Source organism: Monodelphis domestica, chromosome 8 (genome assembly GCF_027887165.1).
Source record: "Monodelphis domestica isolate mMonDom1 chromosome 8, mMonDom1.pri, whole genome shotgun sequence".
Taxonomy (NCBI): Eukaryota; Metazoa; Chordata; class Mammalia; order Didelphimorphia; family Didelphidae; genus Monodelphis; species Monodelphis domestica.
Genome location: NC_077234.1, coordinates 250,934,412 through 250,960,794, shown reverse-complemented (window position 1 = coordinate 250,960,794; position 26,383 = coordinate 250,934,412). Strand labels below are relative to the sequence as shown.

The following is a 26,383-nucleotide window of genomic DNA, read 5'->3' as shown; positions in this document are numbered from 1 at the left end:
AAAGATAGAGATAGAACATAACTTTAATTTATATATGACATTTATGGGATATTTATCTTACCCAGGAGAGAGGCTAGAGATGGATATATAGATAGAGATGTGTCCTTTAACACCAGCAGCTTCTTAGTTCAGGTTCATTGTTGGGACAAAATAAGACATTTACAAGTCATTGAACGTTTGAAAAAGGAGGCTTACTTTTCCTGATGGTAAGAATATGTAACAAGGACACAGGCACACGTAGCTTCCCTGCATACAGCTCTCCTCATTTCCATCTGGGTATACATCTGGTCACTGTGTCAGCAGGGTTTGGCCACTTGTGTGGTCTTGGAAAGGCACCATGTCTGGAAGCCCTGACTCCATGTGGCTAAGACTTTTTATGGATGGTATCATGGATACCCAGAAGCCATGTTTGGGAAGCCAGGGCCAATGAGGTCAGCTTGATAGGCCCAGGGGCAACTTTATCCTGAGTCTACCCCATGTTGACTGATGAATGGGGAAGGAAGCTACTTTTGGGAAGCTGAAGCTAATCAAGTCCTGGGGGCAGCTTTGCTCTGTAACAGATTCCCCTTCGATGACAAGTTCCTAAGGATCTTCTAAAGGACTTTCTTCCATTTAAATGCTTATAGAGCTTTTCCTGGACAGTCCACTCAGAAGAGGCAGAATTAAAAGAGGGAGAAGAAAAAATAAAACAAGACAAAAATAAAATTTAAAATGTGGAAGAGAAAAGAAGCTAATAATCCTAGGCCTTTCACCCCCTGTTCAGAAGGACCAAGTGTCAAGACTTTTACCAGGGAGTCCTCCTAGCATTGGCAATACTGAGAGGAAGGAGGAAAAATAAAAATGTGGCGGTTTAAAAAATCAAGAAATCTTAAGCCTTTCCCTCTCTCTTCAAAAAGACAGATTATTAAATTCCATAACCTGGTTCATGTCAATAGTTAGTCAATAAGCACTTATTTATTAAGTTCCTGATATGTGACAGTTGTATGGTAGGCACTGGGGAAATAAAAAAGGGGGCAGGGGACAGTTTTGCTCTCAAGGAGCTTACAATCTCATTAGAAAAGAAAATATCTAGAAGGAAGCTCTAAGGGGATAAGGGAGATGCCAGAGGGTTCCTAGTATAGACGCGTGGTCTTCTGTAGAGTCAAAACCAAGCAAAGCTGCCGATTATACATGAAATTAGCTGGATGAGCCCTCTTTAAAGGTGAAGAGTATTACTTCACTATCCAGTCCTCCAGTTGGAAGGGAGAAGCACCTGAGTCTTCTGAAGAGGTGGTTAGTCTCAGAGCTGACTCAGTCTCCATGAGGATGAGATTTAGGTAAACCTTATCCCAGGGGAAGCCTGATGTTCGTAAAATCTAAACCAACGGGCAATTAATGGAGAATGTGATAGGTGTTGCAGTTGACAGCATTCTTCTAAAGCAGGCTTATAATGATAAAGGAGAACAGCACCAAGGACCTCAAAGCCAGAGCACACACCGTAATACTTCTAGCAAAGCCTCCTTTGTTGAGGTAGTGATGATGAGGGAGCAGCGGCTCCCAGAACATCCAGCCCGCCGGATGAACACTGCTGAACAATTCCTCACCTTTGAAGCATCATGGAATAAAATGGATCTCTCCTCTCCCTAAGCTGCCATTCATTCAGTATTCCTCGACTCCCCTGACAAACATCTACCTTCCCAAGAACCACATAAAGTGAAAGACATCAAATCTTAGTCTCCTTAGAAACTTCTCTGGAGGGTCTGCTAGACTTGGGGTTCTAATTGGAATTCTGCCTTAGTAACTCCATCCAGAGATGGAGACAAAGACAGGTCACACACACACACACACACACACACACACTCACACACACACACACACACTCACACTCACACACACACACACTCACACACACACACACTCACACACACACACACAGGCACAGATAGCGGTTTGCAAACTTTGATGTACTATGTAAATATGAGCTGAGCTATTATTTTAACTTTGGGGTTCAAACTACTTTCTATTTTTGCGGGGGGTGAGGAGGAGAGAGATAGAATCTGGCATTTATTTTGGTACAGGGAAATCCAGATCAGACCAACTTTTCTACCAATGCAGATATATATGTATACACATACATATCAACACACAGATATATATATATATATATATATATATATATATATATATATCATTTTGTAAATAAATGTGAGCTCTTACTCTTTAAGAAAAAAAGAAACTTCTCTGGAGGGACTGTCCCCTCTTCCCATGGCGGCTTAACAGGGACTCTCCTTCACCCTCATCAGGTGACTCAGAATTACCACAAAGTCAACTAAGAGATTTCCTTTCTTCCAGGTAGATTCACCCCCACCATAGTTTTATAACAATGATTTCACTTCCTTCATGCTGCTAAATAGTAAGATACTTCCCAACAATCTCTTTGTCCTCCAAGATCTTTCTTTAAAACAAAAACAAAAATTTTACCTTCTAACTTAGAATCAATACTGAGTATCCAAGGCAGAAGAGTAGGAGGGGCTAGACAACTAGGGTTAAGTGACTTGCCCAGGGTCACACACTTAGGAAGTATCTGAGGTCATATTTGAACCCAGGACCTCCTGACTCTAGACCTGGCTCTCTATTCACTCAGCCACCTACCTGCTCCCAAAATCTTTCTAACAAGTATTTCCTCAAGCCAACCTAGAGGAAAGGAAGCCTGCCAATTGAGCAAGACTTTAGCTGTAATTCCAGGATATATGTAGCCCGTTGAGGAGAAAGATCCTTAAAACCAAGATAACTTTTGTTTTCTAGGAAAAAGAGGATTGGAAAGGATCAGTCAATGATATCCAAAAATGGCCCATCCATATCAAACAAATTTTCCTGGAGATTGGATCCAAGAAACCACTTGACAAAAGAACCCTTAGGCATAGGTCCTGGGGGGTTGGACACCTGGCATGGACAGTCATATAAACATTAATGCAACTGCTGTTTAGTAGGAACAAACTTCTTACCTTGAGATGGGAGTGTTGTTTTTCCAATTAGGGATGGGTCAAAGCCTACTTACATTAGAAATAGACATTTTGCATTGAGGTTTAATATTTAGATTAAATAAAATTTTAATTAATTAAATTGATAAATTAAAATAAATAAATTAAATTGATCAAGTTTAATTAATTTAATTATAATTTAAAATTATAATTTGAAAATTAATTAAATTAAAGTAATTAATTAAATTGATCAAGTTTAATTAAACTAAGTATTTAAAATTTAAAATAATAAGATTTCCCAATAATGAGTTTCCTTGGAAATATAGTAGAGAAATTGAAGAAGTCCAAAAAAGAGTTCAGAGAGGTGGGCAAGTGAGGAAGATGAAGCTTAAAAAAGGGAAAAGTTTTAATTCAGGTTCAGTATATTATTGTAATTTGGTCTTTGAAATGTCTTCATGTTCATTCCTTTAGAAAAAACTATGAGATATTAATTGTTTAGTTAATATTGGGGAGATGCTAATGGGCTAAATTATATTAGAAAGGCACATGCCAAATGAGATTCTATAAATGATAGTACTGAATTAGGCATTTCTAACCCCTAGAACTTTGGAGGAGAAGTATAATCATCCAAGCTCTTGAGACCCAACCTGTTAAGAGTGAATGGGATTGGAAGAATGCCTTCCAGAGACTGTGCAAAGTAAGTAAATACTAAGCACTGGTGAAGTCTCTGCCCTAAAGGAAATGACAGTTGGTTGGGGAAAGTCAACATATAAAAGAAAGCTGAAAAAGAAAGAGAGGAAGTATCTGGCAAAGAAGTCCAAAAGCAGTACAGTCAGATTAGAAATTAAGAGATAGTCATCCTGGGTCAGGAGTTAATGATGCCACCCTTCAAACAGAATGACCAAGGATAATAGTGTGTAAAGTGTCAAGGCTGATTGGTTCTTTTCCTAGTATTTGTATCCCTAGTGCTTAGCACAGTATCTGGAAAATAATGGGCTCTTAATAAAGTTTTATTGACTCACTGACTTTATCTTTGGGGCGAATGATTCAAGTTTAAAGGTACTAAAAACGACTTTCCACATAAAATGTATTTCTGGATGGGGCATAGCCACTGGAAGAGCCACCCCTTCTCACGGCTAGACTATGTCGTATTGACTTCAGCGGTGAATCACTGCTGGGCTGAATCTAATGTATCACTCCTCAAGGATAAAGTCTCACCAGACTCTGCTAGTGAGGCTGTAAGTGTAGTGGAGCCCTCTAGTAGGCTGCCTGACATTTTAGAGCTCACAAGTTCTTACCTGGGCTCTTCTATGCTCTTTTGCCTAAAATCAAAAAAGAATAAAGCAAGGACAGAAGTAGTTATTCTGTGTCTTCATGGGTGGCTAACTGGGGCAGCTCCTTGCCTACCAAGGCAATCCAAACAGCTCTGGGGCAGCTCCTTGCCTACCAAGGCAATCCAAACAGCTCTTGGTCAAAAGCCATCAGGAAAAAGTGAGAATGAGAATTCACCCACTCAAACATTTTGTGGACTACTCAGTTTTGACTCCACATCCAATTAAAATGTTTTTAGTTACAATGCAATAATTAAATGAGAAACAGAAGATGTCTTCATGTGCTTTGAAGTAGAGAAGGGCCCTTCCACTCAGAAGTAAGCTCCCAAAGCCTCTCTAGGCATTGTTTCCATGCAAAGATTATTACACATTCTCTAAAGTCTGGATTCTCGTTCACTTATGTTTTCATTTATTTTTTTATATTTGTGCTTTGTGTTTATATATTATATGTCTGTGTGTTTATAGATTATATACATATAATATCTGAGAGAGGAGGCAAGGGAAGAAGAGAGAGATCTGGGCAGCCCTACCAGAATATAAATTTCCAGTAAGCCTGGATTATTTCATCTTTGTATTTGCATCCATAGTACCTAGAAGAATGCCTGGTTTGTACTGACAGTTTCCTTTTTTCTATTTCCTTTTTTTTTTTTGGTAATAATAACTTGTTTTGATAGGTCAGCTTGAAATTGTTCTAATTGAATCTTGTATGTTTTTCTCATTTTTATCTTTGCTTAAAATTTGATGTTAATTTGACCTTTGCATTAAACAAATTAATAATCCAGCCAAACAGGAGTCTAATATTTTGGAAGTTATTCTCATATTAGATATTATTATGGATATTACATTTGGTTTCTTTTCTGTTTGTATGATATTCAGGGACTGCTATGGCCAGCACATTCAAAATTCTTTAATAAAGAATGTGTTAAAAAATATTTAGGCATGAAATTGATATGTAGTTTCTGAGAGTCTTCAATGTAGTTATCATGAAATATATTTTTCAACATAGTTGTCACTCTTCCCCATGTCATCGTCGCACTGGTCATCAGATGTTAAAGCACATATTCAATAAAGTTGCAGAATTTTGTTGCATTACATTCAGATTTATTCACCTAAAGTCTGTAACTGTAATTATTTATTAACACACCAATAAGTTTAGTATTTACCACGTACCAAGCATTGGAGAAAAAATAAATGTATTATAGTCCCTATTTTTAAGAAGCTCACATCTCAATACAACATATAAACATATACAACATATAAACAACTGAATACATACGCAGATTTATAGAGTAACTTGAAAATAATCACAGAGGAAAGCCACTTGCATTAAAAGGGACCTGGAAAGGACTTTTACAGAACTGGAATACGAGCCTGAAGGAAGATAAGTCAGGAGGCAAAGAAAGGGGTGAGAACAATCCAGCCACTGAGGACAGTCACTGTAAAGGCACAGAATATAAAAGAGAATGTGAGAGAGACTAAAAATGGAAGGCTAAAAGGAAGCAAGGACTAGATTGAAAAGGGACAAAAAATGGTTTTATATTGGATCCTGGAAGGAATAGAAAACCATTAATTTATTGAATATGGTATGTATGAAACAGTGTGATCTGTACTCTAGGCTCATTTTGTCAGCTCACTGGAGGGAGGACTGGAGTGGGGAGAAAATTAAGAAGGAACATCAACCAGAAAGCTACTGCAAGGGGAAAGTGATGAGCGCCTGCATCAGAGTGGCAGTGCGACTAGAGAAGTGAACTTATATGAGAGCTGTTGCAACGGTAGAATCAATAGGACTTGATAACATTGGACAGAGGTAAAAGGTGAATCGGTATTCTGCTGTTCTGTGGAGCCTCTTACTTCCACCAACTCCTATGTCATCAGATAGTGATGCTTCTCTTTCTACTTATGATGAGTCTTCAGGATCAAAATTTGCCCGAAAAGCTAAGGAGGCACCATTTGTCCCAATTGGAATAGCAGGTTTTGCAGCTATTGTTGCATATGGATTATACAGATTGAAAGGCAGAGGGCATACTAAAATGTCTGTCCACCTGATTCACATGCGTGTGGGAGCTCAAGGCTTTGTAGTAGGAGCAATGACTGTTGGGATGTTGTATTCCATGTTTCAGGAATACTGGGCCAAACCCAAACCTTAGGAAGAAAGATGCTGTCTTCACGCTGATGATGTTTTATAGAGCTGGATGCCTCACATTGAGGTTACTTATGTTAAAAAATCATTTAGGGGTACGTGGTTCTAAAAAGCAGCACATGTCAGACACAATCATGATGTTTTAAAGATTGGATTTTTTTTCATGGAGATTTTACTGTTTCCCAAGTAATGCAAAACCTTCTATCCAAGCGTTTATTAGGAGAGCTAAGTTAGTGCAAAATGAACTAGTCATTGAAATTTCTTTGGATGATATGTTATATTCAGGTTCCCCAAGTCTTAAAAAATTGATGCTCCAAGTAGCTCCTATTGCTTTAACATGTAGCCTCTTTTGGGATATAATATGGGAAGTTCTTTAGCACAGGTCAGTCAACACTTCCTTAGGTAGGATGGTGGAAACACCATTGTCTAGGGCTGGTTGGCTTTAACTAGGGCCAAAAGAACATCTGTTAGAAGAACATGAAATAAAATATTCTAGCAAGAGTTTTCTTCCCCATTACAACCTGTTTGTATTTAAGGTGAGCCTGGAAAAGTTGTTTGTTAACGAGGCTACTTAACACAGTGGTATTTATTATAATGTTAATAAAACATGAGAATAACATCCCAAATATTTTTGCTGCTGTTACATTGAAATTGTTCTTTAAATACCATATGTTTTATATGTATTTGAAGTGCTTGTTTAGCAGTAAAGATAGAGAACTTTAAAAAAAAAAAAACATTGGACAGAGAGGGTTTGTGAGAATGAGGAATTGAGAATGGCATCTAGATTTTGAATCTTATTATTAGAAAGATATTGTTGTCTTTAACAGTAATAGAAAAGTGAGGAAGAAGGTGTTCAGAGAGGTTTCTTAATTTCTCCCTTTTCTCTTTAAGAGGCAAGGGAGCAAAAAGATGTCTAAGTAAGAGCCCCCCTTCTGTGCAGGTTGTCAGTTGATGACAATTGGGAGGGTTGGTAGGTGAGTTGCAGGCTGTTGAAAGGAACTGGAGTCTCTGGGTCCCCTGGGGAGAGGAGTGTGTCTGTTTCTGACTCTCTCTCTGAGACTGGTGGTTTTTGACTAATTGACAGTTGTGGATAAAGAAAACAGATTTAAAGCCTTAATAGCCTTATTGATTAATGCTTATTGATTAACTTAGATAGGTAGTTAGATTAGTGGATATATTATTAGATAAACAGAGTAGATAGATAGGCCAGACTTGGCTGGGCAGAAGACAATGCCCTTGAAGACACATAGATTTAGGGATTTATTTTAGAAATTTTTAGCTAGAATTGGGATCTTTGGTATAGGTATAAGAGTTCTCTTACTTTCCTCCTTTCTATTTCCTATCTGAACTTTCCTCAAAATAAACTAAGTGCTTTACCAAAGTGCTCTCCTAACTTTTGTTCAAACTTCTACCCCAAATTTTAACCCTTAGCAAAGGGAGGGCTTAAGAAAGGGATAATGAGTTGAATTTTAGATATTTTCAGTTGAAGATGAATATAGTAAGTTCAAAATGATATGCTCAATAGTTAGGTGGATAGTCATATTTGTATGTTGGCCAAAAGGTTAGAGCTAAATAAATGAATCTGAAAATTATTTACATTTAAATGATAATTTAATTCATCCATGCCTCCTAACTTGCAATAGATGTTGGTGAATAAATTTCAATTAAATTCATGGTAATGTCTTTGCTTGTGCTCGTCATGAGCATCATTCAATAAGATGACCAAATTTCCTATAAAATGGTGATTCTGGTTACCTTTGAGCACATGATGAAATGATCTCTGTCAACTCCTTTATCATGCCAAAGAAAACCTTCAAATCATATTTTCATTTAATTGCAACTTTCTGCTAAAGTGCAACATAGTATAGTAGAAATAATCAATCAACAAGCATTTATTTAGCTTCTACTGTGTGCTAAGCATAGCAATCCATATAAAGAGCATTTAATTTCCAATCCTACTATTTCCACTTATTTGGGCAAGTCACAAACTCTTAGACCTTGGATTTCTCAAATATGAAATATATTGGATTAGATGACCTTTAAGGTCTTTTCCAGTTTTAAATCTATAAACCCATCATCATATGTTTTGATTAATTTCTCCTAGTAGCATAACAGCTTGTTGAACATTGGACAAAGATCTTATATGTAAATACTAATGTACAAATTAACTTTGTAGATATTTTAAAGACTTTCAATCTTTTGCCACCTTTTTCAACTATCTGATACCAACACTAGAAATACAAAAAGATTCAATAGAAATCAATACCACTGTGTATTTTGATTTGTTTCATGGGCTGCCATGAGCAATATATTACTGTATAGCCAGTATAGTGGTGAGTCTCAACCTATGCCTAGTTGTCTTAAAACAGAGCTAGGCTATCCTGATCTAAAAGTCTTTCCAGTTGATTAAACCTAATTCTAAACTCTGCTGATATAACCTTTAGCAATTCTGAGTCATCTCAGTTCCATGATGAGGCATGAGAGTGGGACTTTTGTGAAGGACTCTAATGTATTCATCATTTATTATTTAGTATTATAGTTATTTATATTTGTGTTTTACATTTCTGAATGTAAATTACATGGAGACAGAGTCCTTTCTAAAAATTTTACTCCCCCAGCATCAGAACAGTTTTCTAAATTCAGTACATATTTAATGCTACTTATTTATTTAATAGATTGGAAACATTAGAAATGTAGGGAGAATCCTACTTTAAATCTTTTTAAAATGTTAAGGAGTTAAAGAAATATACACACATATATCTCCATATATATATACATGCATTTATATATATGAGCACACATATGTATATAAAACAAAGGATGGAACTAAATTAAAATTAGAGAATTATTGAAAATGAATGTAGTAAAAAAATAATGGGCATAAAAAACTTTGAAATAACATTTTAGGGAAAGAGAAAAACTAAAGAAAAAATTATAAAATAAAATATTTCTTGAAGTAAATTTTAAGTTAAAAAAAGGTCAGAAGAACTATGCTTTTCAAATATTGTTCCAAATTAGAATTGTGAAGAATTTGCCTGTTGTTTTAACTAAGATACATATTTCATTTTGTTGTCAAATTTATTTTTTAACATTTTAACATTTGTCTTCCATCTTAGAATCAATACTGTGTATTTATTCCAAAGAAGAAGAGTGATAATGACTAGGCAATGGGGGTTAAATGACTTGCCCAGGGTCAGAGAGGTAGGAAGTGTCCTAGTTCAAATTTGAACCCAGTACCTCCTATTTATAGGACTGGCTCTCAATCCCCTGATCCATCTAGCTGCCTCTTGTTATACAATTTAAAAAACACATTATGGGGCAGGGGGGCAGCTGGATGACTCAGTGGATTGAGAGTCAGGCCCAGATATGGGAGGTTCTGAATTAAAATCTGGCCTCAGACACTTCCCAGATGTGTGACCCTGGGCAAGTCACAACCCCCATTGCCTAGCTCTTCCCACTCTTCTGCCTTGGTGCCAAGACAGAAGATAAGGGTTTAAAAATAATAATAATAAAAACAAAAAACAAAAACCACATTATGACTAATAACTTCTAAAAAAGGAATTGACTCATGAAGTTTCTTGGTACTTTCAAAATTAGTAACTACCAAGTCTGCATTTCATTTTGGTTTCTGTAGACTGTCTTTAATCAATGCTTATTAGAAGTTTCTTTTAATCATATTATTCTATGAATTGATGCACAAACTTAAAAAATAGGTAAACTCTTGGTCCCACGTGTTTATCTTTTTACTAATATTCTCATTTCCTTATTATTATTATGATGCAACTTCTAAAGTGCAGGTGCATAATACATGCTCAATAAATAGTGACTCATTTTCTTTCATTTGGGGGGGTTCGAGAATCTAAATCTTTACCTTCAAAAACTTGGAAACTTGCTTTTCAAACCTGTCTCCAAAGCAACTATCTAAGTTATTCTGGCACAGACCATGGATTATTGGAACAGAAATTGATTGTGCCAATAATTTGGCCGTTTTGTAAAGGAAAAAAAGTACTAGAGGAGCTGAATGCTTAAATCACCTCAGTGAAACCAAAATAACAGCGCCTCTTTTACACATTCTCTGCCAACACCTTTATCTTTTTACTGGGCGGATCAAGCTGTTTGCCATATGCGTGATATTTAGCCATTTCAGCTGCCCAAGATTGGACTGAATGGCACCCACACACCCAAATGGCTACAGATTTTCTATCTTCAAACTAAATTGAATAACATTTATTACAATTACAGATGAAAGGTAAACACTCCCTTTCCTACAACACACTTCAATGGCAAAGACCATAAATTACTTCATGAACCTCTTTCTTTATCCACTCACTCTCTTTTGACTTCCATCTCTCATATAGATAGATTGATGGAGCTAGAGATACGTAGATGGACATGAATACATCTAAAGCTATAGATATAGATAAATATAGATTCGACATGTACTTTAAAATATATTTTAATACATACTTTATATTGTCACATAATTCTACATGTTAATAGTAAACGTTGAAGGGCTTGATCACTTTGCTGATTTCATCTGGCACTTGTATTGCTGACAATTACCAACTAACTGACTTGAACGAAATATCCTAAAAGAAGGCGTTTACCCTAATATTTTATATTTCCAGGAATTAATGAAAACTATGGAAACATTTTTAAAAGAGAACACACTGGATAGTTATCTTTTGACCTATTGTAGTCACAATGGACCTTTTCCCTTAATACTTTTTAGAATATTAGAGTAGGAAGGCAACCAAAGCGGTGGTTTAGTCCAACTTTATTCTCAGTCTACAATGGCCACTCGTATTCCATGTCCAGTGCTCATGACAAATTGCCATCAAGGCTCTAAAAGAAGACTTCCAGTGAAATAAATTGTTCAGTACCTTGAATTATTAGAAAGTTCTTTCTTTCTTCTTCTGAACTGAAATCTCCCTCCTCGTAATTTCCTAGTTCTGTCCTTTGGACTAGCAAAGACTAGATCTAGCTTTCCTCTACATAGCCAACCTTTGAAACGTATAAGACAAATATCAGGTAAATTCTAAATTTTCTCCAGGCTAAATAGAAATCATTGAAAAATGTAGATTCTATCCATTTGAGTGTCAATTTGAGATACAGTCATTACACTATTGAACTTAAATGTTGAGGTCTCATTGGAAATTTCTATTTTCCATGTGTTTTGGCCCAGTTTATTTGGCATTTGTTATTTTCTAGCTTGAGGTACAAATAAAATGGCATCATTTTGGAACTAAAATTTTAGCCCACAATTGCTATTAGATAGAATCTTTGTAATAGTCTCTATTTAAAAAAAAATTAGCCAGTATTTGGGATAATAATAGCTAGCATTTGGAACTATAGGGAACACATAAATGTATATGAGGACAGTAATAGATATTGAGTCAGTCTGCATCATAGATACCAGGTAGTGAATTAAGCAAGAACTTATTTAAAAAATATGCAAAGAAAAATAATAAGCACCTATTTGTTTTGCCAAATAACTAAACACTTAACTTGAGGAAATGTTGTGACACATGGAGGATGTTTATTACAATCATGTAGAATGTTCCAGTTTAAAAGAGCATTGTAAGTGATGCAACTTGAAAGTGGGAGGCAGAGCTGGGTGTCCTTGCAACCACCTCAACTTTCCATCAAGCTCTGTTGTTTGAGGGGGGTGGAGAGTGAAGGAGAAATTGTATACAAAGCAGTGTGTACTTGCCAAGGTAGCTGTGTTGAGCCACTGTTTGGCCCTGCCAAACTGGGGGTGGTGCATGTAGTATGGTCTTCAAAACAGCAGATGAGGTTGATTTGGTCCCCATGGAAACCAGACCTCCCATGAAGAAGTAAACATATTTGGTACTTTTGTAATCAAGGCCCATCAACAAGTTAAAAAAATTTTCCTGTAGATATTCCATCAATAGAAAACAGACATTTTGAGTGAGAGCTACTAGATACTATTTCTATGTCTTCCCTAGATTTAATATAAGACTTTGAGCAAGCTTCTTCATTTTTATTTTACCTCAACGTGAAAATAGCTAAATGAGTTAAATGCTAATCATTTACCATTGAAATTCAATTCAGGAGCAGCTACTTAGTAGCTCAGTGACCTTAGATACTTCCTAGCTATGTGATCCTGGATAAGTCACTTAACCACCCATTACCAATTCTTACCATTCTTCTGCCTTGGAACCAAATCACAGTATTGATTCTGTGAAGATTAAATTTAACTCTTCCCTGATTGTGAAAATGAAATTAATTAACTCTCCCCTGATTGTAAAAATTAAATTAACTACCCTGTCCATTTTTAGATTTAATCACCAAAAGTGTAAACACCCTACTTAAAGTTGAGTAGGGAGATCTGTCCATCTTTAGATTTAATCACCAAAGGTGTAAACAACCATTCGCACTTGGGTGGGGGAGGTCTGTGACCCACGTGTGCAATAGTGGGTGATGAATCAGAATTAAACTGACAGCCCCTGGGCAGTCCTAAAGCAAAGTTTCAACTATGATTGAGGAAGATACAGGAAGTGATGCAAAAGAAAGTATCTTTAAAAGGGAGTGACAACTTCCTGAGTGGAGTTCAACTTGGACTGCAGCTTCTTCTGGAGTCCTGAGTTGGAGACTGGAGAAGAATCTGCTGACTGGACCTGAGACCCTGTTCCTGGTGAGGCTGTTCTCAAATCTCTTCCTTTGGACTGACATGTGGTGAGTGAAAAGAGCTGACTCCTTCCTGGATTTTCTGAAAAAAAAAAAAAACTAGCCTCAGGAGAGACCTATCTCTTGAGAGAGACATCCCCGGGTCCTCAGCTACAAAAGCCAAGGTCTCTCTGGTTAAGGAGTAAACTCACCTGCCTGGGTTGAGCCAGAGCTCAGAGTAAATTACTTAGTGCTTAGGCTACATATCTTACCCTATACTCTCTCTGATTTTCTTACTTCACTCTTTCTATATTTTGTAAATAAATTATAAATAAATCTCTTTGGAATCAATTAAATTCCTGGTGACTCTATTTTAAATATAATCCAGTCCTAACTTTTTAGTAATTAACACTTTCCCCCCTTACAATCCCAAGATAGAAAAAAAAGGATTGTTGTTTCTTTTAATTCAATTCAATCTAGTTTATTAGATGAACTTCATTATTAAGTTTTAGGAATCATTCCTATTTCATTATTTTATGCAAAAGCATCTGTTCTTTATCTAACATGGTAGCAAAACTAATTCCTAGGAGAAAAAGTTCTTATCTGAGCGAATAGTTGTACAGTTTGGCTTCCATTTGGATATTAGGTCTAGAAGCAAAATATTTTAGTTTTGGTCATCTTTAACAATGATAGCAATGAAGAAAAGTTTTTAAGCTGTTTATGCCTTTTAACTCAGTTACCACATTAATAAGCTTCTCTCCAAAGGAGGACAGAGACTGAAAAGTATGACACATACCAAAGTATTGAACAATGCAGTATTTTTCTATTTTAAAACTATTACTATGTGTCATAAGCAAGAACAAGTAATAATTCATAGAAATATGTATAGACTTGCATGAACTTATATAGAGTAAAGAAAATAATACAATGATGAGAATAATATACACAATAACTACATTATATAAAAGAAAATACCACAAAAAGATAATCAGAATTCGTCTGAAATTCATTCATTATTCCAAATAACTGATGTTAAAACATTCTTCCTGCTTCCCTATTAATAAATGATAAATTATAAATGCAAAACATTGTGTTGTTAGCCACAATGAATGTTATCAGTTTTGCTTAACTAAGTGCTATATTAAAAATCTATAATATTAAAATACATACATATACAGATATACATACATATGTGTATCTATCTACCTATATCTATAACTATAACTTTCTCTCTCTCTCTCTCTCTCTCTCTCTCGCTCTCTCTCTCTCTCTCTCTCTCTCTCTCTCTTTTCATATATATATATATATATATATGAACCTTAAAATAATGCCTCAAGAACAATTTTGAAGTGGCAGAACCAATAAAACGTTACAGTGAAACATTTTTCTGACCTAAAAAAGCCTTAGTAGATTGGCAGAAGTCTTTATCACCAAGGGAGCAGATTGTCTGGAGCCTACAAATGTAGTGGAAGCAACAGCAGCAACTTCAGGTGCTTTAAGCCTACAAAAGGTAAGAGGGCTGGACAACTGGTCTAAAAGGCATTACAGGTGATCCTTTACTGGAACTGAGTACAGTGACCACTGATTAGCATCTCCATTGCACAGAGGGAGTTCTGGGTCACTGTTCCAGGCAGAGAGGAGCAGTGGTAGTAGTCACAAGGGAACAAGGACCCTATACATAGTTCCAAAGCAAAGAAGGGTGCTAGTTCTTATGGCTGTAGAGAATCAGGAGTCCTTCCTGGGTAAATTGGAGACCAAGAAAGCAGTGACTTTACTTCAAACAGAATCACATCCTATGAAAACACAAAGAACTAGGAGACACTCAGTACTAGCTCAGAGAGCAGCAACATGAAAAAGCCCATAACTTGTGCCTCCCCACACCCAAATGAGTAAAGTTCAACTTTAATATGAGCTTCAAAGTCAAGAAATAGGCTGAAAAAATGAGCAAACACCAAATCATAATCATTTGAATATAAAAAGCTACTAAGGTAACAGGAAATGCCAAGAACATAAAGACAAAAGAAAACAATGTGAAAACATCTATTAAAAAAAGCCCAGAAAAAAATACTAGATTCAAACCCAATAAGATTTTCTAGAACAGTTACAAAAAGAGATGAGTAGTAAAGGAAAAATGGACAGGAAATGAAAGATACAAAAAAATTACAAAAAAGATTTACAATTTGGTAAAAGAGGCACAAAAATGCTGAAAAAAATAAAAATTTAAGAAATAGAATTGGTCAAATGATAAAAGCAGAACAAAAATTCACTGAACAAAAGAGCTTCTTCAAAAGCAGAACTAACCAAATGGGAAAAGAGGTACAAAATCTCACTGAATAAAATAATTCTTTCAAAATTAGAACTGGGCAAGTGAAAGCTAATAACTCCAACATGAAAAAAAAAAGAATAAATCAAATCAAATTAATGAAAAAAATCCAAGAAATGTGAAATATCTCATTGGGAAAACAATTGACCAGGAAAATAGATTGAGGAGAGATAATTATAAGAAATATTGGAATCCCTGAAGGCCATGATTAAAGAAAAAACCTAAACATCATATTTCAAGAAATTATCAAGGACAATTATCATAATACTTAAATCCATATGGTAAAATAAAAACTTAAATAATCCATCAATCATTCCCCAAAAGAGATCACAAAATGAAAACTTCCAGAAATGTTATAGTCAAATTCCAGGATCCCAAGTCAAGGAGAAAATATTGCAAGCAGCCAGAAGAAGCAATTTAAATATTTTAGTCACTATCAGAATAAAAAAAAAATTAGTGGCTTCCACATTAAAGGAACAGAGTTCTTAGAATATGATATTCTTGAAGGAAAAGGAGCTAGGAATATAACCAAAAATAACTTAACCAGTCAAACTGAGTGCAATCCTTCTGGAACAGTGGTTCTCAACCTTTCTAATTCCGGGACCCTGCAATACAGTTCCTCATGTTGCGGTGACCCCAAACCAAAAATTTATTTTGGTGGCTACTTCAAAACTGTAATTTTGCTACAGTTATGATTTGGAATGTAAATACCTGATATGCATTATGTATTCTCATTGTGACAAATTGAGAGGTTGAAAACCAGAGGAAACTGGATATTTAATGAAATAAAAGATTTTCAAGAATTCTTGATGAAAAGACCAGAGTAGAATTAAAAAAATTTGACATTGAAACAGAGGACTCATGAGAAGGCTAAAAAGGTAAACATGAATGAGCAATCATTAGAAACACAGTAAAGTTAAACTGTTTGCATTCCTCTATAGGAAGATAATACAATAAAGTTGTAAGAACTTTATCATTATTGAGGTAAAGAATTTTACACACAGAGAGATTCACACACACACACACACACACACACACACACACTCATTTAGAAATATAATTTACCTAATAGAAAAATAGAAGAGATAGAAAATAAAAGAAAGGAGGGGGGTGATAAAAGGGAGGGCAAATTAAGGGAGGAAGTGGTTTAAAGTAAAATGGACTTTTGTGAAGAAATGAAAGAAAGAGCAAGAGAGACAAAGGCAGAGACGGAGAGAAAAAGAGAGAAACAGAGAGAAGAAGAAACAGAATAAAATGTGATAGAGGGAAATTCATTGTTAGTAATCATAATTGTGAAAGTGAATAGAATAAGCTTACTCATAAAACAGCATATAGAAGCCTGGATTAGAATCTTGAATCCAATAATATGTTTTTTACAAAAGACACACTTGAAACAGAACAAAACACTTAAGAGTTAAAATAAAGCACTAGATATGCTTTGGCTGAAGTAAAAAGATAGAGGGGATAACAATTGTGATCTCAGACAAAGCTAAAGCAAAAATAAACCTTATTAAAAGAGATAATCAGGAAAACTGTATTTTTACTAAAAGGTTCCATAGACAATGAAGTATTATGAAAAATTCTTGCCTTGGTTTTATAATAAAGACCACCTTTTTCAAATATATACTATACTTAGAATGTGAATTTTTTTCCCGTTTGTTTTTAGTACTTTCTCCTTAACCATGGACTTCTGAAATTGCTTATAACATTCCTGATATTTTTAATTTGGAAGTCTCTTTCTGGAGGTTGTTGGTGGAGTCATTCAATTCCTATTTTACTCTCTTCTAGGATGTCAGAGTAGTTTTTCTTAATAATTTCTAGGAAGATGGTGTTCAAATTCTTTTTTTGATCACAGCTTTCAGGTAGTCAAATTACTCTTAAATTATTTATTTTCTATGTATTTTCCAGGTTAGCTGCTTTTCCAGAGAGAAATTGCACATTTTCTTTTATTCTTTTGATTTCATTTGTTTGTTTGTTAATGTCCCATGGACATATTAGTTTCTATTTGCCCAATTCTAATTTTAAGAAATTATTTTCTTCAATGAGCTCCCATATTTTCTTTTCCATTTGACCAGTTCTACCTTTTAAAAATTTGCTTTCTTTAGTGAATTTTTGTACCTTCTTTTCTATTTGACCAATTTTACTTCCCAAGGCATTGTTTCCTTTGGTGAATTTTTGCAAATCTTTTCCCATATTTTTGTGCTTCTTATACCAAATGATTGACCCTTATTTCCTGATTTTCTTACATTATTTCTTACATTATTCTCATTTCCTAACAACTAATATGGGAAAATGCTTTATGTGATTACACATATAGAATCTATATCAGATTGGGATTGGGGAGAATAGGTAAGAATTGAGAAAGGGAAGGTCAAAAGAATAAAAAAAATGTAGTACTCAGAACTTTAGAAAAAGAATGTTAATAATTGGGTTTTTTTTTTACATTTACATGTAATTTGGGTAAAAAATATTATTTAATACATGAATATACTAAATATGAAACTGTCATGTAAATATATATGAAAATATGATCCATTCCACAATTGATAAATGATCAAAGCACATAAACAGGCAGTTTGGGGAAGGAAGAAATCAAAACTATTTTTTACCTATCAAAAATGGCAAATGCTGGGGGCAGCTGGGTAGCTCAGTGGATTGAGAACCAGGCCTAGAGACAGGAGGTCCTGGGTTCAAATCTGGCCTCAGACACTTCCCAGCTGTGTGACGCTGGGCAAGTCACTTAACCCCCATTGCCTAGCCCTTAACACTCTTCTGCCTTGGAACCAATACACAGTATTGATACCAAGACAGAAGGTAAGGGTTAAAAAAAAAAGGCAAATGCTGGAGGTGATATTGGAAATACAGTTGATCAATTGCTGATGGAGTAGTAAACTATTCCACAGATTCTGGAAAATAATTGGAAACAAAGGTTACAAAATTCTATACTCTTTCATCCAAAATTACCATTAGTAGGTCTGTATCACAAATGGATCTAGAAAAAAGGGGGGTAAAGACATACATGTACAGAATATGACAGCAGTTCTTTTTTGTGGTGGTAAAGAAATATAAATTAAGGGAGGGATGTTCATTAACTGGGGAATGGCTGAACAAGTTGTGGCATATTATTGTGATGGGATGTTATTGTGCTATAAAAAGTGATGAAGGGGATGGTTTCAGAAAAATATGGAGGGGGCAGCTGGGTGGCTCAGTGGATTGAGAGCCAGGTCTAGAGACGGGAGGTCCTAGGTTCAAATCTGGCCTCAGACATTTCCCAGCTGTGTGACCCTGGGCTAGTCACTTGACTCCCATTACCTTGCCCTGACCACTCTTCTGCCTTGGAGCCAATACACAGTATTGATTCCAAGATGGAAGGTAAGGGTCTTAAAAAAGAAAGAAAGAAAGAAAGAAAGAAAGACTTATATGAACTATACAAAGTGAAGTGAGAAGAACCAGGAGATGATTGGACATTGTAACAGTAATTCGTAATGATGATCAACTGTGAAAGACTTTGCTACTTTTGATACAATTATTCAAGACAATTCAAAGGACTGGTGCTATCCACCTCCAGAGAGAGAGAACTGATAAATTCTGAGTGCAAATCGAAGCATAATTTTTGTACTTTATTTTTCCTGCTTTAAAAAATATGGCTAGTATGAAGATGTTTTGCATGATTCCGCATGAACAAATAATATCATTTTACTTGCCTTCTCAGTAGGGGAAGAAGTAGGAGGAAGAGAATTGGGAACTCAAGATTTTAAATGAAAAGAATGTTAATAAATAAATAACAAATTAAATACTAAAAATAATGGGCCCATTTGTGATAATAGCTTATTTTATTTTTGTGATATTTTATAAAACATTTTTTCTTTTATTTTTTAAGCAAACTTCACCATTATGACCATAAACTGTGTAAGAAGATTTTTCTTTCTTAGGCTATGAATAAACAGTCTGTGAGAAGTCTGCAAAAGTCAAGAAATGCAGTACCTAAACGTTAAGTAGATTTTTGCTCTAAGGTTTAGAAACACTATAATGATAAAGGTGGTTGATGAAAATAGAGTACTAAAATGTCCCCTAATTGTGATCTGGAGGCCAAATGTTCATTTAGGATCTGAGAAAATATAATTTAGCATTACTAGCTCTGTCTTTGTGAGATCGGAATGTAGGGATGAAAAGAAGCAACTTCAGGTGATTAGTTGAGTGTTAACTCTGAAATAAGACCAAATCTGCAGGTGTCCAAGTAATCAGACGTCCAACATCATACAGACAAAGTGATTGACTGAATTGTTCATGTCTGGGAATTTTATCAGCATAACTAATGAGAATATGAATTCCATGACTATTTATTAACAGACTCTAAAACACTTACAAATGAAGACTATCATAATCAAGGTTCAGGGAGTTCAAGATCTTTAGATGAACCACATTCCAAAGACCTCAGAAATTATTTATATTTTTTCCTATTGAAGGGAAAATAACTCATTTATCTGGTTTATGGAACTCACCTGGCAAGATCAACATTTTTATCTAGCAATCAGAGAACAAAGTCTACAAAATCATTCTTATTAGCCCCTCACAGACTTCTTGTTGCCTATTGTGTCATGTGTTTACAGAACCTGGAATCTGCTTCATACCAGTATATTTGCCCGTCTTATATAATGTGTGCTGTTTTTTAAAAAATTATTTATAAAAATCATCCTTTGTTTATTGCTAATAAATTATAAATCCAATGGCTTCTTGTTGCTATCTATTTATCAAGTTTTGTCCATGTTATTTTTCTTAAGGGATCTATTCCAACAACCACTGCTGTTGCAATGCCTGATGGTGACATTATAGAAAGTATTCTTTTAATGATTTTGGTATAAATGTCAATATCATTTTGTACCAGGCTCAAACATAATACAAATGGCTTAGCATCATAGAAAACATCTTCTCATTTTTTCCAACAAATAAGAATAGAAAGGTGAATTATCCCTCATAAATAATGTTTATTTCTTTTTGCACATAAAGTGCTAGAATAAAGGTTTCCAAACTATCCCAATTGAAGACTTGGTTATAACCCCACAATCCTCTTAGTTCAGGTTCAGTATTGGAACAAAATGGGAAACTAGGAATTCGCTGAACATTTAACAAAATAATTTTACTTTATCCAAGGATATACAATAGTGATACAGTGGCACCCAGCTATTCTTGACACAATTTTCCTCTTCTCCATCTGGAAACATGACCAGTAAATAAGTCACCAGGATATGGAAACTCAAATGGTCTTGGATACCCAGTAAGTTTGAGAAGCCAGAAGTCTACATAGTTAGAATATTTTATAGCTGCATGCCAGGAAGGAAATGTGGACCAGGGCAGAAGGAAGTGGCTTCAAGAATATGCTAATACCAAACTGAAAAAAAGAGTTCTGAAGCCATACTATTCTGAATCCTACAATGGTCTTTGTCCATTGTTACAGATGAAAACAATGCAATATTCACTGGCCAATCTTCGGGTCATGAACCACTTCAAAATTAGCTAGAATGGTTCTAGAAGAATAGAGATACTCTATTTCTAAAATGATTGTTTTTTCACCTTTCTCAGCTTTCCAGTGAGAAATGAAATATTTTAGTATAAAGTTAAAAAACAAAACTAAAAGTGTTTTAGAATTGGAAGATATCTATAATGAATGAGGTGACTATCTGTTGGATTTATCCTGAAGAAATTGTCACAAATGTATTTCCTCTTTGGAATTCCTACATCAATGTGATTGTATTTTCTCCATATATTTTGCATGTTTTATTTTATTTTATAATCATCTGTATTCACAAATTATCTTCTCCACTAGATTGTTGGATTCTTTAAAACAAGAACCTAATCCCTATGTCCTTTGTCACCCTTACACCATAGCAAAAAGCTTCCTAATTATATGGAAAATACCAAATAAATGCTTGATACATGAATGAGGTAAGGAATAAATGAATATTTTATGCTTTTAAACTATTAATGAACTAACTAGTGGAACTGTTCATCATAAGTCACATTTAATTCTGTTGAAAAATATTTATTAAAGAAGTGAAAGATCTTGTGGTAGTTTCAACAGATATAAAGATAAATTAAATATATAACCCTTTCCATCAAATAGCATAGACTCTGCTAGAGAAATTTTAAATTTAATGTATATACATTATTATTTTACAAAAATAAAAGCCTATTGCTCTCTACCAAGTGAAATAAATACTTTTGGAGTACTTATACTATATGTATCTAGTCCTGTCCTTTGTATTATGCATTGTATAACTGTAAGGAATCATTGCTAGAGAAAACTTTGCAAAATAGATTGCAATGAATGGAAGCCTGTGTCCATCAAGGAAAATTCCAGAGAAGAATGTGACCTAGAAGAGGCAGTTTGAATAAGTTGGCTCAGAAAGTGTTTGAGTAGCTTCTTTTTCTCTTCTTGGATCTAAGGAAGAAGGTGCTAGAGAGAATTGTCTCTACCTGTTTGGTTATCTGCTTTTCCTTGGAAGATTTAGGATACAGCTCTGAAGATTTCAAGATGCTATCAATATCCCTTAAAAACTATTCAATCATACTTACTTAGCATTGAATACATAATAGATTAGGGAAATCCTAAATTCCCTCTCTCCCATATAAATTCCATTACCCATCTTTCCTTTAAAACAAATCCCTGTTTCCAGTATTATAGAGAGTGATTTGTCTGTTAAAAACTTTAGTCAACTTACCAATTCTGAATCCCTACTTGAATCCAACTGAAAAGATAGCAGAATTGGGTGGGAGGAGAAGAAAGAACTCTGTTTTTCCCATTACCTTAGTTCTCAGTGTGTTTGCCCCAAACTTCCAGTTACCTGAAACAATCCAGTAAAAGAGCCTCCAATACATAACAAAGGAATTCTCAAAAAATAACCAAAAAAAAAAATACAACAGTCTGATGATGGAAGATCCAAAGGACTAAAAAAATTGGTAAAGGAAATGAAATATATATTCTACTTCTCTATTTCCACTTCCAAGAGCTGATAAATGATCAAGGTGTACACTCAGAAGGTACTTCCCTTTGACTTTGCCAAAGAAATGCATTTATAGTACTTACTGATAATTCAAGAGGCATATAAGGACTCTTAGAGACTGAATCCTCACTTTTTCTTTGGATTGTTATATAATGATCTTCCCTGCTACTAGATTCACTTGACAAGCAATTAGCATATATATATATATAAACACACCCTGAAATATTATTAATTTTAGGATCTAATGCCCTTTTCACTCAAAGGCATTAGGTTTCCATAAATGAATCAGGATCCTTCCTTCCTTAGGGGCTTCTCAGAATTGCTAGGAGTCATTGTGATTATCTCTTAAAGCAAAGTGAATGATGTTTTGGTGCTTCTTTAGTCAATTCTTCAATTAGATCAGACAAAATACACCTCCTGAGGGAAAAGGTTTTTTGTCCTTAGTTATCCTTATATGATTATTTTGACTGATTTATTGATCAAATAATGGTTTTCTACTCCATCATACTTCAGCGAAGTCACAAAACACCCTCCTACAATAAAGGTGTTACTTTCTTCTATTTGTCTATCTTGAATCCCACTCCCAATTCTCCATTGTTTGTTTTAAAATTCTTATATTACCTTGTGTACACTTCACATTCATTTATCTGTGAACATATTATATTTCCTTAATTGAATAAAAGTTTCTGGAGGTCAGGGTCATTTTGGTTTTTGTCCGTGTTTTTCCTTTTTTTGTTGAATGGATTTTTAAATTTTTTATTATATTTTCCCAGTCGCATGTAAATATAATTTCTAACAATCATTTTCTGATAGTAATACTTTTTCTCTCCCTCTTTACCCCTCTGTCCCCTCCTCCCTCTCTGAGACAGCAGATAATGTGATATAGGGCATACATGTGTTGTCATGCAATACATATTTCCATGTTCATCATGTTGTGAAAGGAAACACATCTTGCTTATATAAGAATAAAACTCTTGAAGGAAATAAAGTGAAAAGTAGTTTTTTTTTCAATTTACATTCAGACTTCATCAGTTCCTTCTATGGTAATGGATAGCCTTTTTCATCATGAGTCCTTTGGAGTTGTCTTGGATCCTTGCATTACTTATAATAGTTAAGCCATTCACAATTGAGCATCTTATATTATTGTTGTTTCTGTGTGCTTCGTTCTCTTGACTCTTCTGACTTCACTTTGCATCACTTCATACGTCTTTCCTGTGCTCATCTTGTTTTTTTCTGGGATCATCTGGGTTATTGATTTGTATTTGTAATTAACATGTATTGGTCACCCACAGAAAGAAGAATGTAGCATTGTAAAGTGTTTCTAGAATAAGATTGAGACTGCAAAGAAAACAGAGGCACTACCTTTAAGAAACTGATAGTTTAATTCAAAGTGTATGTGTGTGTATAAAACAATATTAATTAAAAAATTGTGTCATTTTTCAGAGAGACATTGCATTGCTGTTTTATTAACTAAAAAGTGGAGTTAATGAGAACAACTATCTAAATAGGATATGGAAAATAATTCAAAAGAAATTTTAAATATGGCTTCCATTACTTCTTAGTTCCAAACTAGTTGTCCTAGTTGCTCTTCCCTATGTAAAACATTCCATCTCCTAATGCTATGCTTTTGCAGAGATTGTCCCCTATGTGTATAAGGTTTTAACTTCCCACCTTTTTAAAATCCTTAGTCCTTTCCAGACTCAGTTCAAGTGTCACCATTAGCATAGGGTCTTTCCCAGTTTTCTGCCCTCAATTATATTCTTACCATGTTTTCTAGTAATTTGTTTCCTCCGTCATCTTCTTCCTTTCACTTATTTTTAATCTTTCTCTGTCTCCTGGCTGCCTCCTTACTAGTAGTCTACAAACATGTTCATGTCTCTCCCATCCTTAAAAAGGACTCACATGATTCTATCATCTTAGAACTCCCTTCCTTTTCGGAGCTAAACAACTTGAGAAAAGTTTATACAATTAGTGCCTTCACGCACAAGTTACTCTCAATCTTATTATTTTTCTGTAGTCTGACTTCCAACCTCGTCATTCAAATGAAACTGCTCTCTCAAGTTACCAGTGATCTCATATTGCCAAATCAAATGTTCTTTTCATAATCTTCATCTTTCTTGATTTCTCTACTGTCTTTAACACTGTTAACTCTACTGTCTTTTAACACCTCCTTAACTCTCTTCTCTCTTGGCTTTTATAGCAGGGATCTCTACTAATTCCTCATAATTGTATGACCTTTTCTCAGTGTCCTTTCATGGATCATACTCAAGGCTGTGCATTCTAACCTTGGATATTGCCCCAGGTTCTATTTTGGGACCTCTTCTCCCACTATTCTCTTTTGTTTGATGTTCTCAGCAGCTCCCTAGGACTCAATTATCATAGCCACTCACATAATTCTCAGTTCTGTTTATCCAGTCATAACCTCTCCCCTGACCTCCAGGCAATCAGTCAGATAATAAATATTTATTAAAGGCCTACTATTTCCAGACACTGTACTAATTTCTTTGGATACAAATAGAGGCAAAAAATAAATAAATAAAACCTGTCTCTGTTAGCAAAAAGCTCTAAGACCAATGGGGAAAACATACAAACAATTATATACAAATATGTTATTCTCAGGATAAATTAGAGATAACGTATAGAGAGAAAGAGTGTGTGTCTAGAATTAAAAGGATTAAAGAAAGGCTTCTTCTAGGAGATGGGATTTTAGCCTGGACTGAAGGGAAGCCAGAGAATCCAGGATGTGGAATGTGGAAATGAAGAGAGAGAGAGATTCTAACCAAGTGGGGATAGTCAATGAAAAAGCCCCCAATCAGGAGATGAAGTATCTTGTCCAAAGAGGACCAGTGTCACTGTATTTCAGAGTACATAGGTATAATAAGATCAGTATTTCCCAGACACTATTTTCCTCCCTTCCCTTATATTCAGTAATACCAGGTTAAATATAGGGTTGGGGAATCAGAAAGAGTGAGGAGTTAAATATACCTAGAATTGCAAACCTGGGAGACTAGAAGGAAGACAGTACTCTCAAAAGTAATAAAAAAATTTTGAAGACAGGAGGGTTTGGGGGGGAACGTTAATGAATTCAGCTTTGGACATGTTGAGTTTTAAATGAAGTCTATGGGACATCCAGATAAGATGTCTAATAAGTAATTAGAGATATGAATCTGGAGTCTGCAAAGAAGTTAAGTAAAATTTGAGAATCATCAGCATAGATAATAATTAAAACTGATGAGATCACTAAGTGAAAAAAATATCAAGGAAGAAGAGAAAAGGTCTTGGGAGAGAGCCTTGTGGAATACCTACAGTTGGGTTAGCAGACATGACCTGGATGAAGATCCAGAAATGAGATTGAGAAGGAGTAGATAGGAAGAGAACCCTAAGAACACTGTCAACAAAAACCTAGAGAGAAGAGAGTATCAAGGAGAAGAGGACAATCAACAGCATCAAAAGCTGCAGAGAAATCAAGAAGGATGTGGATTATGAAGAGGCCATTAGATCTGACAATGAAAAGATCATTAGTAACTCTGGAAAGAGCTATTTCTATTGCGTGATAAGGGTAGAAACAGATTCCCTCCTTATATCCACTTCTTGGCTTCCCCCATTTCCTTCAAGTTTTGCCTTCTGAAAAAAAGCCTTTCTTCATCTCCTGCTAGTGCTTTTTCTCTGTAATTATCTCCAAATTATCCTGTATGTAGCTAATTTATATATAGTTCTGATTTTTTTTCACTCCTTTAGGAATAGAGAGTGCTTTGCCTTTCTTTGTATACCCAATACTTAGAATAGTGTCTACTACATAGAAAATAATTAATGATGTTAAATGGACTCAACTTAAGCAAATATGGTGCCATGACTCCTTGTTTTCCCTTTAGAATGTAAAGGTGGTGTTTTGTCCTTAGAATTTTTCATCTCCAGTACTAGCCCAATACTTAGCACATAATTTAAAGATTTTAAAGTAGAGATTATAGTGAAATGCTTCCTGCAGAGAGAATGGTAGC

The 26,383-nt window shown here is 35.0% G+C and overlaps 1 protein-coding gene and 1 long non-coding RNA gene across 6 annotated transcripts in view; both read left to right on the top strand.

The window, feature by feature from the left end:
* Positions 1 to 26,383, top strand: part of LOC130455798 (uncharacterized) — a 256,734-nt gene that overhangs the window by 185,555 nt on the left and 44,796 nt on the right. The gene's annotated exons all lie outside the window — the stretch shown is intronic.
* Positions 5,553 to 10,751, top strand: LOC130455797 (HIG1 domain family member 1A, mitochondrial-like). The gene has a single exon (XM_056807141.1). It carries the CDS (start codon positions 6,157 to 6,159, stop codon positions 6,436 to 6,438), a length of 282 nt encoding a protein of 93 aa, XP_056663119.1. The 5' UTR covers positions 5,553 to 6,156; the 3' UTR covers positions 6,439 to 10,751.